At 33.9% G+C, this 13,710-nt stretch overlaps 4 protein-coding genes across 5 annotated transcripts; 3 read left to right on the top strand and 1 right to left on the bottom strand.

Moving 5' to 3' along the window:
• Window positions 1-92: 92 nt before the first annotated feature.
• LOC104761423 (protein CUP-SHAPED COTYLEDON 2) lies at window positions 93-2,246 on the top strand. Its single transcript, XM_010484503.3, has 3 exons — window positions 93-388; window positions 487-770; window positions 1,332-2,246. The coding sequence occupies exons 1-3, from the start codon at window positions 199-201 to the stop codon at window positions 1,977-1,979; spliced, it is 1,122 nt and encodes a 373-aa protein (XP_010482805.2). The 5' UTR covers window positions 93-198; the 3' UTR covers window positions 1,980-2,246.
• Window positions 2,247-5,028: 2,782 nt separating this feature from the next.
• Window positions 5,029-6,746, top strand: LOC104761422 (protein yippee-like At5g53940). Its single transcript, XM_010484502.3, has 5 exons — window positions 5,029-5,215; window positions 5,752-5,795; window positions 6,109-6,217; window positions 6,306-6,361; window positions 6,440-6,746. Exons 1-5 carry the CDS (start codon window positions 5,120-5,122, stop codon window positions 6,522-6,524), a joined length of 390 nt encoding a protein of 129 aa, XP_010482804.1. The 5' UTR covers window positions 5,029-5,119; the 3' UTR covers window positions 6,525-6,746.
• A 376-nt stretch (window positions 6,747-7,122) lies between these two features.
• LOC104761421 (uncharacterized) lies at window positions 7,123-9,717 on the top strand. 2 transcript variants are annotated; one of them, XM_010484501.3, is made up of 4 exons: window positions 7,123-7,225; window positions 7,375-7,498; window positions 7,684-9,201; window positions 9,298-9,717. In XM_010484501.3, the coding sequence occupies exons 2-4, from the start codon at window positions 7,439-7,441 to the stop codon at window positions 9,361-9,363; spliced, it is 1,644 nt and encodes a 547-aa protein (XP_010482803.2). In that variant the 5' UTR covers window positions 7,123-7,225; window positions 7,375-7,438; the 3' UTR covers window positions 9,364-9,717. The 2 variants fall into 2 exon arrangements, with proteins under 2 accessions (XP_010482803.2, XP_087355608.1); XM_087499482.1 differs by lacking the exon at window positions 7,123-7,225 and having other exon boundaries at window positions 7,271-7,498.
• LOC104761420 (uncharacterized) lies at window positions 9,391-11,712 on the bottom strand. Its single transcript, XM_010484499.3, has 7 exons — window positions 11,407-11,712; window positions 11,214-11,330; window positions 10,863-11,003; window positions 10,661-10,726; window positions 10,306-10,473; window positions 9,931-10,212; window positions 9,391-9,800 (listed from the first exon to the last, which is right to left on the bottom strand). Exons 1-7 carry the CDS (start codon window positions 11,638-11,640, stop codon window positions 9,687-9,689), a joined length of 1,122 nt encoding a protein of 373 aa, XP_010482801.1. The 5' UTR covers window positions 11,641-11,712; the 3' UTR covers window positions 9,391-9,686.
• Window positions 11,713-13,710: the final 1,998 nt, after the last annotated feature.

Genomic DNA, 13,710 nt, shown 5'->3' with positions numbered 1-13,710 from the left:
TTTACCAAATCCCAACGTATAAAAGAAAAATAAAGAAAACTAGAAAAACAAATTAAAAAGAGACATCCATTCACATTATAACCACGTCCCTTACTCAAGAACCATCCATTTATCCTCTTCTTCAAAAACATTTGAGTCTCCCTTAGGGTTTCTCTCTCTCTCTCTCTCTCAAACAAAAGCTTTGGATCTTTTCTCTCAATGGACATTCCTTACTACCACTACGACCACGGCGGAGACAGCCAATATCTTCCGCCGGGTTTCAGGTTTCATCCCACGGACGAAGAGCTCATCACTCATTACCTCCTCCGCAAGGTCCTCGACAGTTGCTTCTCAAGCCGTGCCATCGCTGAAGTTGACCTCAACAAGTGCGAGCCTTGGCAACTTCCCGGTAAGAAATCACTAAAACAAACTTAAACTAACTTTCTTATAGTTTCTAGTGATTAATTAAGGTTCTTGAAGTATTTACTTACTCTAAATGTTTCTTAGGGAGAGCTAAGATGGGAGAGAAAGAATGGTACTTCTTTAGCCTCCGTGACCGGAAATATCCGACGGGACTGAGAACGAACAGAGCTACTGAGGCTGGTTACTGGAAAGCTACCGGAAAAGACAGAGAGATTTACAGTTCCAAGACTTGTGCACTTGTTGGGATGAAGAAGACTCTTGTCTTCTACAAAGGAAGAGCTCCTAAAGGAGAGAAGAGTAATTGGGTTATGCATGAGTATCGTCTTGAAGGCAAATTCTCTTACCATTTCATCTCAAGAAGCTCCAAGGTACTTCGATTAAACCCGTTATTTCTTTATTTTTGTTAGATAAAATAAAAGTAAACCCCTAATTTCTTTGATTAATTTATATAAAAATTTTACTATTATGTTTTTTACCTTTCAAGAGTGTGACATACTCGGTGACGTTGATTTTTTTTTTCCTGTCTTGCATTTAATATTGATAGCTGAAAACTGAAAAGGCATGGCTAGCTATTTACTATGGTTATAGTGAGAGCATCATAGATCATAAAATAGAAAAGATCTGCTGTTTTTATGATGTGTTGGGATTTCAATCATAATGGTGTTTTCCGTAAAGCAAGAAAATATTAAATTGTTCTGATAAAATAAAATATTAATAGAAACCTACTTTTGGAAAGCTCAATGCAAAACCCAGAACCAATGCCTATACCTTCAGGATTCTTCTGACCATTTAATTAACTTTACTTAACCAGTAGTTAATTCAACATTCTTCTCTCTTGCAAGCTTTTTTTAAAGCTTCACTCTTTTCTTTCCAAGATCCAATATTGACTTTTTCATCAACATGTTGTATAAATATTTTGACTTTTTCAGGATGAGTGGGTGATCTCTAGGGTTTTCCAGAAGACCGGTTTAGCCAGTTCTGGACCCGGAGGAGGAGGAGGACCAAGTGTTAGCGTAAGCAGCGGTGGAGGTGCGTCTAAAAAGACGAAAGTGTCCTCAACGATTTCAAGAAACTACCAAGAACAACCAAGCTCTCCTTCCTCGGTCTCACTCCCTCCTCTCCTAGATCCCACCGCAACGCTCGGCTACACCGATAGCAGTTGCTCCTACGACAGCCGTAGCACCAACACAACCGTCACAGCCAGTGCAATAACCGAGCACGTGTCCTGTTTCTCCACTGCCACTACTACTACTACTAAGGCCTTGGGCTTAGATGTTAACTCGTTCAACCATCTTCCACCGCCGCCAGGGTTTGACTTTGATCCTTTTCCTCGTTTTGTCTCTAGAAACGTCTCGGCTCTATCTAACTTTAGGTCGTCGTTCCAAGAAAACTTCAATCACTTTCCTTACTTTGGATCGTCTTCTGCATCGACCATGACCTCCTCCGGTAACCTGCCTTATTCCCATGGCGGAGGTGCCCTCTCCGGGATGAATTACTGGCTACCGGCGAATGCGGAAGAGAATGAGACTAAGGCCGGTCTGCTTCATGCTGGACTTGACTGTATTTGGAACTGCTGATCACCAAAGAGGAGTTATCAACTAATAATTGTGTTCTCGTAGGGTTTATAATTTATCTCTAGGATGATTATGGTATTATGAAATATGTATCAAGGAGCTTAATATTGCACCTAGCTTGATGTTCCGTTTTGAATTATGTAGGTTTAAGTGTAGCGCCGGTTGTGCGGAAGGAATATGTTTTATGGACTATGTGTAACGTGCATATGTTATAAGCTATGCTCGTTTTTGTAATGTTTGATATTATGTTAATTTCATGGCTTTTACATATACGATATTTCTCATGATATTTGATAGTGGATACGTTGTGTCCGTGGTTATCATCATCAATCATATATTACCCGACAATATGATTTGATCGGTCGCTTCTACATACGTTAGTTTTCTTCATCAATTGATATGATCAAATGTAAAACACGCATGTAGTTTTTGTTTATATCCTCATAACTAATTTTGATTTATAAGTTATAAGTAACTGTCAAATATTACTTCTCTCGGTTGACTATCACTTGCAAAGTTTCCAAGTTTTTAAAATTAAGTACTTCTGATTGAGTGGATTATTAGTCTATAAATCTTATCTGAAAATCAGTTTCAATGACAGGTGTATCTTCGTGCTGCAATCGTATTCAGCTGACGACGTACGTATCTAAACACAACTACAGTTTGCGTTTGGCTTAATTGATTAAAATACTTTGGTAATTACTGCCACCAATAGACTATTTTCGATCACCTTCATGCATTGTTAAACTATAAATACATAATATAAAGACAAAGAAGTAATTACATTGTAATTAAGGATTCTGAAATGGGGATGATGATGATTACTATATATGATGCGCACGCTGACGAACGAACCACTCCCAAATTCAGATCTCGTACAACAGTCCACCTCACTTTCAGAAGGAGGGCTTTCAGAATTCTATTTTTAGTAAGAGACATAATTAATAATACCTCTGTTTATACTACCATTATATATGCGTTTTCATTTCACATGTGTATAGTACATATTATACATAATACATATATTATATGTATGTGTTTAACACCACCATCATTACCATCATCAATTATTGCTATCGTTGCATCAGCAAACCTATACTACCTAGCCTTAAGACAAAATGCACAGACTCACATATACGTCTCGCTAAATGGCAAATTTTCATGATGTGTTAGCCAAAGGAATATATGTACAAACATATGTATGCTTATTATTTTGGGATTTCATTGGTTACATTTGCAAAAATAAATTAATTTGTTTAATACGTAGATCAGTCAATTTTTTTTTGCTCCAAACAAAAAAAAACGTAAGGCATATGACTTTGGCTGGAAAACATTGACCAACATACTGTAAGAAAAAATTCAGTTACACAAAAAGATCAGCTGAGTGATGGAATGGAAGTATGGAACTGACTAATTTTTATCTATCGTGTATAAAAGGAGCATAAAAATACGTTTTCACTTTTAAACCAAAAATTAAACATTACTTAGAATTTTACTTTGCTTTTTTTTTCTTTTTTTAAAAAGACGTCTGATTTTTTACGTCATTACGCCCACACCGATTACGCACAACCATTGAGTTATCATGTGATTAAAACAGCTGAAACCTTTTATGCCAACTAACTCTAAAATTCTGTCAAATAAATCAATTACAATCAAATGATGTGCCAACGAAAATTTTGTAATACTAAAGTCAATGATTTTGGCGGATATCCACTAGATACTAATTAACTATATATGACCACCATTTTATATATGCACACATTCAAATGAATATATAAAATTATTCAATGAGTACATATATCTCTTTCCACTGATTAAAGAAGAATTTGCAATGTGCATTGTGTTATATATGTGGTATCTGCAAAATTGCAGAAATACTGCTTTAGCTACATAAAGAGGTAAAAATAAGGGTTGTTTTCTTTGTCGGACTAAAACTAATTTCAAGTATTTGTAATCTTCCTCAGCAAGAATATTCTCTAAATTTCTATTTATATCAAGCAATTATTACAAGAACCCTAAGCATTCATACACAAAGTACATGGCAATATGCATGTTTCGCAGCAAATGACAAAACCTGAAGAGTGAAAAAAATATATACTATTTAGAAAAACATCATCAAACTCCAACGATGGTGATGATGGTCGTGGTCCCAACTCTATTGGAAGCTCCAGATTACGCCAAGTGACGGATTCACAACCGTTGATAGACTTGGCCGGCGAAGTAACGGCACGAATACGAGCATGCATGCAATGTGGTTATACGTACTAATGAGTGGAGAGAGTGGGCTTTAGACCTTTGGTGCATGAAAATGGTAATCCACGCGTCGTACGGGGTTGGAACTTTGTCTTGGACGATATATCATTCATGTATTTAACGTTTCATGGTAAAAAAAAGAAGAAGAAACGATAGAAAAATTTTAATTTTGGATAAGAGAAAATGAACTGAAATTGGGAGAGGGAAAGTGGAAAAAGCTAGGGCTTGGACGTTTTCAGGAAGAAAGACAGCTGCGTGTGAGTGAGCATAGTGATGTGAGTCGTTTTGATGATGAATGGTCTGAATCTGATGATACATGTATGTACTTTTGTTCATATATTAATTAGTACTTGAATGATTTGTATCATAAAGTTTTTTATCAATAAAAAATGATTGATGATCACATTAACTTTTTCTCCTCGTTTTATTTTCTAGCTATGTGATACATGAATGTGTATATATATGTCAAAGTAAACAAAAAACTTATATATGGATTAGTTTAACAAAAACACTTATATATGGATTAGTTAATGGCATATTATACTGTTAGATAATAGTTTCTAGACGTCAAGAAAACGAAAACGATAAGGTTTACACAACCCAACATGATCAGTTTGCATTGCAATTAGAAAAATATCATTCACTTTATTCTTGTTTATTATATACATTATACATGAATTAATTCAGATGAATAACAAGAAAAGTCTTTAGCTGCTTTTGTTGACTTTTCTTGGGAGGCCAGAGTTTTGAAATGGGCCCAATAAAGGCCCAATGTGTCACTTATTTGGCCTTTTATTAGATTTGTAAATGACTGAGCAAAAAAGGAAAGAAACAAAGAGGAGAGAGAGAGAGAGAGAGAGAGAGAGAGAGAGAGAGAGGAAGTGAAGGAAATGGGAAGGATATTCACGGTGGAGCTCGAGGGAAGATCTTACAGATGCAGGTTCTGCAGAACCCATCTCGCTCTTCCTGATGATCTTGTTTCTCGGGTACTTTAACTCTTTAAAAAACTTGATAAATATTTCCCAAGTTCTCATCTTTTTTCTTCACAATTCTGAATCATTCTCTCTGAGTTTGGTTTTGTTTAGTTCCATTCCTGTTTTGTAGTGTAAAAGCTCCTCGAGTTTTCTTTGTTTGGAAAACACTTTCTAGGTTGCTTGGTTTAGCAAATTTGCTCTTCATTTCTCCTCAATTATATGAAAATTATGCTGTTGATGTTGAGACTGCAGGGTAACTTTTTTTGGGGAATTGATTAGCTTAGTAAAAATTCTCAAGTTTAGTGCTTTTCTTATGGGTTTAAGGTTTAGACATTAGAGAATTAATGTACCTGGATAAAGGGTTTAAGAGAAACTTATATCTTAAGCTAGAATTATACTCAAAGAGTTTCTTCTGCTTAACTCTAGTCTTGTGTTGTATGAAATATAAGAAATTGAGGGGTAGTTTTAGCTTATGGTATAACTTTTTGAATTGAATCTATCCATTGAGAGTGTAAACCTTATTCTGACTGATCATTTTTTTCTCACAGTCGTTCCATTGTCGCAGAGGAAAGGCTTACCTCTTTAATCGTTCGTAAGTGTAAACTTCCACACCGATATATTTATAGGCTTGTTCTGTTTCATCAATGTTAAGCAATAGAAAAAATTCCCCCTTGTCTGTTTAAGAATGTAGACTCTACTCTAGTATTCTGTTGTTATCAGTTTATGTATATATGAGGCTTAAAGAATCACTAGTACTATTTGGCTAAATGTGTATGCATTTTAAAACCATATATGCCGCATTAACTTACAGATGGAACTGCCTTTTAGCTTCTTGATCAAGGTTATTGCAATGGGGTTGGATATCTGTAGAGCTGATTCCTATGTTAAATTTGATTTTGTTTTAGGGTGAACATAAGTATGGGTCCACTAGAGGAAAGAATGATGCTTTCGGGTATGCATACAGTAGCTGATATTTTCTGCTGTTGTTGTGGACAGAACGTTGGCTGGAAATACGTAAACTCTCACTTAACCCTCCTCAGTTTCACTTCCGCTTTTCTTGGAAGCGTGTTCTCATCTCTCATTGTTGCTTTCTTGTTTGTAGGAATCAGCGCATGAGAAAGCTCAGAAGTATAAAGAAGGCAAATTTGTTCTGGAAAGGTAACTTGTTAACTTCTATAAGTTCTCTGGTCCACGGTTACAGCCATAAACTCGGGTTTATTGCAAATCTTTTTACAGAGGAAGGATCGTTGATGAAATCGATTTATCAACTGAGGTTTATATCGATACTCACGGTAGCACAAGCGACACCGAAGATTCTTAAAGTGGTTACGTTTTAGATTCTTACCTTTTGTCTTGGTGGGAAATAATGTTTGGTCAAGAGATCAGAGTTTGTTAGTGTAGATTTATTATGTAGCATGATGTTCATAGATGTGTGTATGGGAACTTGCTGTGTTGTTTGTTTAGTATCTCGGAGACCCTCTTGAGTTTGAATAAATTTGTTCTGATTCAGTTAAAAGTAATAAAAGAAATTGTATTTGTTCAACGATTATAACATTTGCTAACCAAAAACCAACTATAGATCACTGTTCGATCGGTCTATTGAATCTGGTTGAAACTGTAGGTTGTCAGGATTGTATCTAGAAGAAACTTAACAGTTAACACCCAAAGTATTTGATTGATTGATTTTAATTGATTAAAAAAATTACTTTTGAAATTAAATACGTGGATTTTAAAGTAAATACAAAAAATTTTAACTTTCGATTTAATTCTTTTGTATTTTTAATTTACATATCTTAAATTTTAAAATATGACTTAAATTAAATTTAAAATTCCAAATTAACCAATAAACCTCCTAAAACAAATCTTTGGTAATTTATTTCCTCTTATAAATGTGACTTTTCTTTTCTTTTTTTTTTTTCATTAAAAAAAAAATCAGTAACATCCCAAATTGAAAAAGGAAACATCATCTTCATTCTTCAGACAGTTTTGGTAAAAGAAATTAGGAAATTTGAAAAAATTAGGGTTTGTCATCTAATTCCAACCAAACCCAAAGTTCCCTTTTTTTTTATATATATTTTTTTCCCCTTTTTATAAATTGCCCATTAGTTCTCAAACCTTTGCTTAACGATTCTGTTGCTTAATTCTTCTATCTCGATACCTTTTCTTTGCAGGAAACAACAGATTAGGACGAGAAAGATAAAACCGATACCATCGAGAGAGTAACAAGTAACAACAATGGGCAAATCTTCATCTTCCTCAAAGAAACTTAAACATTCTACAGATTCGTCTACTAAGGTAACTCTCTCTCTGTTTCTAATGGCTTTTTTTTAAAAGATGAGATTTTTGGATTGAATTGATTGTGTGGCTTACTACCCATTATGTTTTAATGTATTGTGATTAGATCGATGTGGATAAAAATCGAAACTTTTGATTTTGATTGTGTTAAAGTATTGACCTTTTTGGTTTGATGTATTGTGCAGTTGCGATCGGTGAAGAAGAAGAAGAAGAAGACGAAGAGAAACAAATCGAAGAAGATTCGTAGAGTTAAAGACTATTCAGATGAGAGTGAATCAAGTTTCTCAGATTCTTCTTTGTATTCTTCTTCTAGTTCGGAAGATGATTGCAGGAGGAAGAAGATGAAGCGTCGTCAATCTAAATTGAGCAAGAAGAGGTCACGAAAGAGGTATTCTTCTAGTAGTGAGAGTGACGATGATGATGATGATTCTGGTCTTTTAAAGAAAAGGAAAAGATCTAAGAGGAAGGATGAATCTTTAGGGAAGAAGAAGAAGAAGAAGAAGAGACTTGTTTCGAGAAAGAGACGTAAGAGAGATTTGAGTTTAAGCTCTACTAGTAGTGAGCAGAGCGATGATGATGACGGTAGTGAGAGTGATGGGAAGAGAAGGTCTAGGAACAGAGGAAGACTTAGTAAGGTTAAGGATGTGGGGAGAAGAAGTCGAGATGAGTCGAGTGAACCTGATGAATACTTGCAAGTGGAAGATGAAGTTATACCGGCGAAGAGTTCTAGAAGGCTTAAATCTATTATTGTTGTATCGTATGGTTATGGCAATGATGAGGGAAAGGAAGAAGATGACAGAGATGTCTATATGACAGGCGGTGGCAATAGAGAGTTAGGACTTAGTGATGAATCTGATGAGAGAGATGGTGAAACTAATGTCTCTTATGCTAGAGCTCGTGCTGATGACAACGGAGGTAGAACTGTTGGATATGATGAATTTTTAGAATTTGACAAATCTGAAACTAGCAAAGTTTCTCATAGGGACACTAGCATGAAAGATGATGACTTGGAAGCCATTTTAAAGAAAAGAGCTTTGGAGAATCTTAAAAGATTTCGTGGTGTGAACCAAAAGAGTGGAATGACAAGAAAAGAGGTGTCTTCTGTTTCAGAAGGAGAACCTCTGCAAATTGAATCTGAAAAAGTTGAGGATTCACAAGACCATGGTCTCATGGAACAGAATCAAAGATCTGCGGTAAGTAAGGATCTTGAGACTTCAGAAAAGATAGTACATGTTGTTAATGTTAAGGAATTGGGAACAGCATTGGCTAATTCTTCCTCTCAACAAGATCAGCAGCCTGGTGATACTGCCAAAGTGAAAGCTAGTTCTAGTATTAGCTCATGTTCAACTAAACGGAAGTTGATTAGACCGTTGCTGGGGAAAGAAAGTTTAAATTTAGCTAGCAGGAAAGAAACCGTTGGTGGCCAAGGTGCTGAAGCAGAGAACATCAATGGCAGTACCATCGACAAGAATTGTCCGGAAAGTTCTCTAGCTCTGGTACCAGAGAATGGAGGTGAAAACATAGAACCAACAAAAGTGAGCTCTAGTCTTAACGCCCAGTCGTCTTCTCATGCCGGCACAGAGACATTAGATGAAACCAAGGATGAGTCACAGTCTGAACAGAAAAAAGTTGATGAAACAAAAGATGAGTCACAGTACGAACAGAAAACGATGACGGTGATGAGGGGTGGAGAAATGGTTCAGGTAAAGTTACCTGCAACTCTTGAAATATTAATTTCCTTTAGTTTTCAGGTAAGTCTATATGAGTCCTAACTTTTTCCTTTTTAATTTTTTGTTCAGGTGAGTTACAAGGTCTACATTCCTAAGAAGACCTCTTCTTTGGGTAGAAGAAAACTCAACAGGTGAAGCAACATAATGAAGATAGTTGATGTCGACGTAATTTTTTGTTTCTGTAGAATTTAAATACAATGGTTGTTTGAACAATAATTACAACCAGAGTTGGCGACAACACAATCTTTAAATCATAATAGACTTGAATTTTTGAATACATAAGTGAAGGGTACATTAAGTTTCATTTCATGTGTAGTTGTAGGCTTGTAGCCTCTTAATCAACTACTAAGGCAAATCTGTTCTATGTATGATCATTAGGTACTTTTGTTCTTCTTGCACTTTGCTTCGCTAGTGCTTTATGTTATTGCCTCTTTTCTGATGTAACACTGAAAAAGTTATCAGTTATCAATAAACTCCCCTCTTTTGGTACCGCTCATGCATACCCAATCACCTATTGTGGCTGTAGAAATGTTCTCCAAGAAGGGAGAGTACCGTTCTTTTACATTTGGAAGCTGCAAAAAGAGCATTGGATTAGTCAGTTGACGGTCTTATTTTCAGTTCCCATGACTAGCAGGTAGCTTGATTGCTATAATAGTGGATGACTATTATAACGAGAGATGATAGGGAGAAGTCTTTATGTACCTGTTCAGATAGGATTCCAGAAATGCCAGTGGTTGCCCCAGGTTTTGCAAATGAAACTATATGATCTGCTAGTTCCATAACCGGGTTTAAGAGTATGTTTGCAATGACCACATCAAACTGTTCTTTTTGCAATGACATTTCTCTTCCAGAAGAGCTATTCTCACTTGGTGCAAGGTGTAGCTCTAGTTTCTCCAAAGGAATGTTGTTCAGAGCTGCATTATGACTAGCAGATTTTATTGCCAGGGGATCGATATCAACGCCAACAGATGATGCAGCACCAAACTGCAAATTTTGAGTGAGTGATACACAAAGGATACAGGAAAGATTTGAAACGAGAAGATCGTTTTGACTGAGAAAAGGCATGAGACTTTTTACCTTGAGGGATGCGATTGCAAGTATTCCTGAACCGGTACCATAGTCGAGGAATGCTTCTCCACCTTTGATCAAACTTTGCAGAAGCAATAGACAAAGCTTAGTAGTAGGATGTTCTCCAGTCCCAAACGCAAATCCAGGGTTCAGAATTATGTTTACCGCTTCAGGGACCTTGCAAAGGATAGTATAAGAGTACTCTTAAACCTCACATAACCTTATATATCTCTCTATAAAAGCTGACACTGAAAGAGAGAGGTTCAAATTCTGCAAATTCGGTAGATAGGATCGCTCTTTGTTATGTCAACTAAGGCTAAAGAATATGAAATTGTTAAAAGAGTATTGAATGATTGATACATACAGGAGGAGATGTCCACTCAGGTACAATCCAAAGCCTCTCAGCGATTTCAACAGGCTGAAACAAATCCTGCAAATATATGATCCAAAAGATATTAGCTTCAACTGATATTGCTGCTGCAAATTTTTTTTTAGTTTTTATGCAAGTTTTCTTAAATGAAAGCAATTACTGAAATGCTCCTTCATGTTAATACTTAAAGACTCACCTGGTTTTTGGTGATCCAGTCTTGTTCATCTCCCATTTCAACTTTGAATTTGGGTATCTCTTTCAAGCCTATGGAATTTGCAGCTTGTGAAATGCACATTTTCACTTCTTCGTGCACTGGGAATATTGATTCTATACAAATCTGTAATAAACCCCCAAGATTAAGACCAAAGAGCACAAACATGATTGATGAGACTACAAGAATATAAACATATCAAGTTTTTAGATGCTTCCAGTTCCAGGGACTTAGAAAAATCGTTCCTTTTTATTAATGCTTCAATTTGTTTTATCAGAGTTCAATCATGCTTTCTGGAAATATCTTATCAGAGCTGAAGAAAGAATATTTTCACACCTCTTTGGAAGCAATAGAAGACCCAGAAGCCGCATCTTTGTCGTCTTCTTCTTTGATGTCTTCATCTACAGCTACAGAGCTTGCTCCAAAACACAAGAGCGCCTCCGAGAATGGATCCTGCCAAAACCCAGTAATAAAAGAGTCAAAATCTCAATCTTATCAACTAAAAAGAGAGAGTGAGAGAGATACATACGACGACATGTTTTGGACAATGGATACGAACTGAGAGGTAAGGTGCAGCGAAAGACTCATCAGTAAAGCACGAAGATGAGGAAGAAGAAGAGGTAGAGAGAGACGCAGAGATTGAAAAGGAGGACTGAGGAGTAGAAGAAGTGAAGAAGATGAGAGGTCTGACTCTGTCTCTGAGGATATGGTGGCGGGAGAGATTCTTGCACGGAATGTGTTTGATAAAATTCCTAGCTAACATTTTTTTCCTTCTCTCTTTTTTTTTTTTCTTTCCCAGTTGTCGAAGTTTTAACTTAAAAAGCTCTAAAAAAAAGGAAATATTTGCACTAAAGAAGAAAATTGCTTTAAATAATAATCAAAAATAAATAAATAAAAGTAAAATAAGAATAATTCTTATGGGAATCCAGAATCATAATAACAAAGTTTTAGGGGGAGTGTATTCAAACATTGATTTTAAAAGAGTTTGGATTTTGCTTAAAATCACATGTTATTCAATTTGGAATTTTAAAATCTCTTCCTAAACTAGTGTTATTGAAAATGACATTTGTATAAAGTCATTCAAAATCACTCAAAATCTCTGTTATTCAAACAACAATTTTAACAAATCATATAAAATAATTTATTTATGTAAAAGTGAGTATTTTTTTTAGGATTAATTATTGACAGTATAATTTATTTAATTATGATATTATAGTAATTAATTGTATAATTTTTAGGATTAATAAATGAAAATATAATTCATTAAATTATGGTACTATAGTAATTAAATGTATAATTTTTCTATTCTTTTCTTATACAATTAGTAATTTAAAATATAATTATTATTATTTTATATATATATATGAACTATCTTATATATTTATTAAATTGTTTAAAATTTTAATTTCTTATAATTTACAAATATGTTAAAACAAAGTTTTTGTATAACACATGAAAATACCTTTAATTGTTAAAATTGACATGTGTTTCGATCACATGAGTTAGTTACTTTGAAAACCAATGTTTATATAATAAGATAATATTGAATACAATATCAAATCATTCACCCATTGAACACTTTTTTTTTTACATTTGTTTCTTATTTTGATTATCTTATTTTTCTTATATTATGTTAATCACTAATTTTAAAACTTTTATTTTTCATCATCACTAATTTTAACATATTAAACCTTTTTATACTTTAATCACGTTTCTGTATAAATTTCTTTTTTACGATATGATTATAAGAAATAATAATTGAAATTAAATTACAAAATATATTCTTTATTAATTGCAAATATTTTCCTATTGAAATTAGTAATTTAATAGATAACTTTTGTATTAGAATTAGTGATATAATATATTACTTTTGGTTTTATATACCTTTTAAAAATATTAATTGTAATCCTTTTATTTTAGGATTTTTTAATTTTCCTAATAATTATTAAATAATTTTTTTTCACACATGTCAAAATATTATCGATATACTTGACACATGTCGCGATTATATGGATTACTAACTTTGAAAACTAAGGTTTATATAATAAGATAGTTTTGTGTTAATTTTTCTATTCAAACTTAAAAATAAAAACAAAAAAAAATCAAGTCACGTTAAAAAGCTAAAAACTAATGAAACATATATTTTAAATTTTCTTTGAAAATTAACAAAAAAACCATCAAAAGCTAGATTTTCTATTTTTTAGGAAAATCATTTTCTCATAATATTGATTGGTTATAAAGTAAATTTTTGGAAAATCTAAACCTAATTAAATACAACTTCAATCTACATCCATTGAAGGCCTTAATATACTATGTGGTAAAACCAAAGATATAAAAGATTATATAATAAATTAATGGGGGCATTTGATAGTTTTTTTAAAAAAAAAAACCTCAACATCAATAATAACTACATGAAACTTTACACATAAATAAATTATTAATTCATATTTAACCATAAAATTTATTTTTAATCAAAAATTGGATAAGCTCTCAAATATTTAGAATGAACAAATACAAATATTGAATGGTTATCCTAAATCCTGGTTGCATTAGATGTATATACTTTTGATCATCTCCCTCACAACACTAAAAATTTAGTTCGTTTATAGTGTAATGTTGTTTTCTTTTGCTTGTGGACATAGAGCCAACATAACGTTTGTGAACATCTTTGCGCAATTCTATACGTCTTCTTGTAATGTACCCGTAACTCATAAGGCCGTAACAATAGTAATAATAATGGAAACATGAATCTTATCATATAAAAGCTTGTATTACAAAAACTGTTAAATCTAACACAACAACGACAACGCTAACACAAACCACTAAACTATAA

Source organism: Camelina sativa, chromosome 18 (genome assembly GCF_030686135.1).
Source record: "Camelina sativa cultivar CO46 ecotype springtype chromosome 18, ASM3068613v1".
Lineage (NCBI taxonomy): Eukaryota > Viridiplantae > Streptophyta > Magnoliopsida > Brassicales > Brassicaceae > Camelina > Camelina sativa.
The sequence above is the reverse complement of the archived record's forward strand: the minus strand, read 5'-3'. Positions and strand labels throughout refer to the sequence as shown.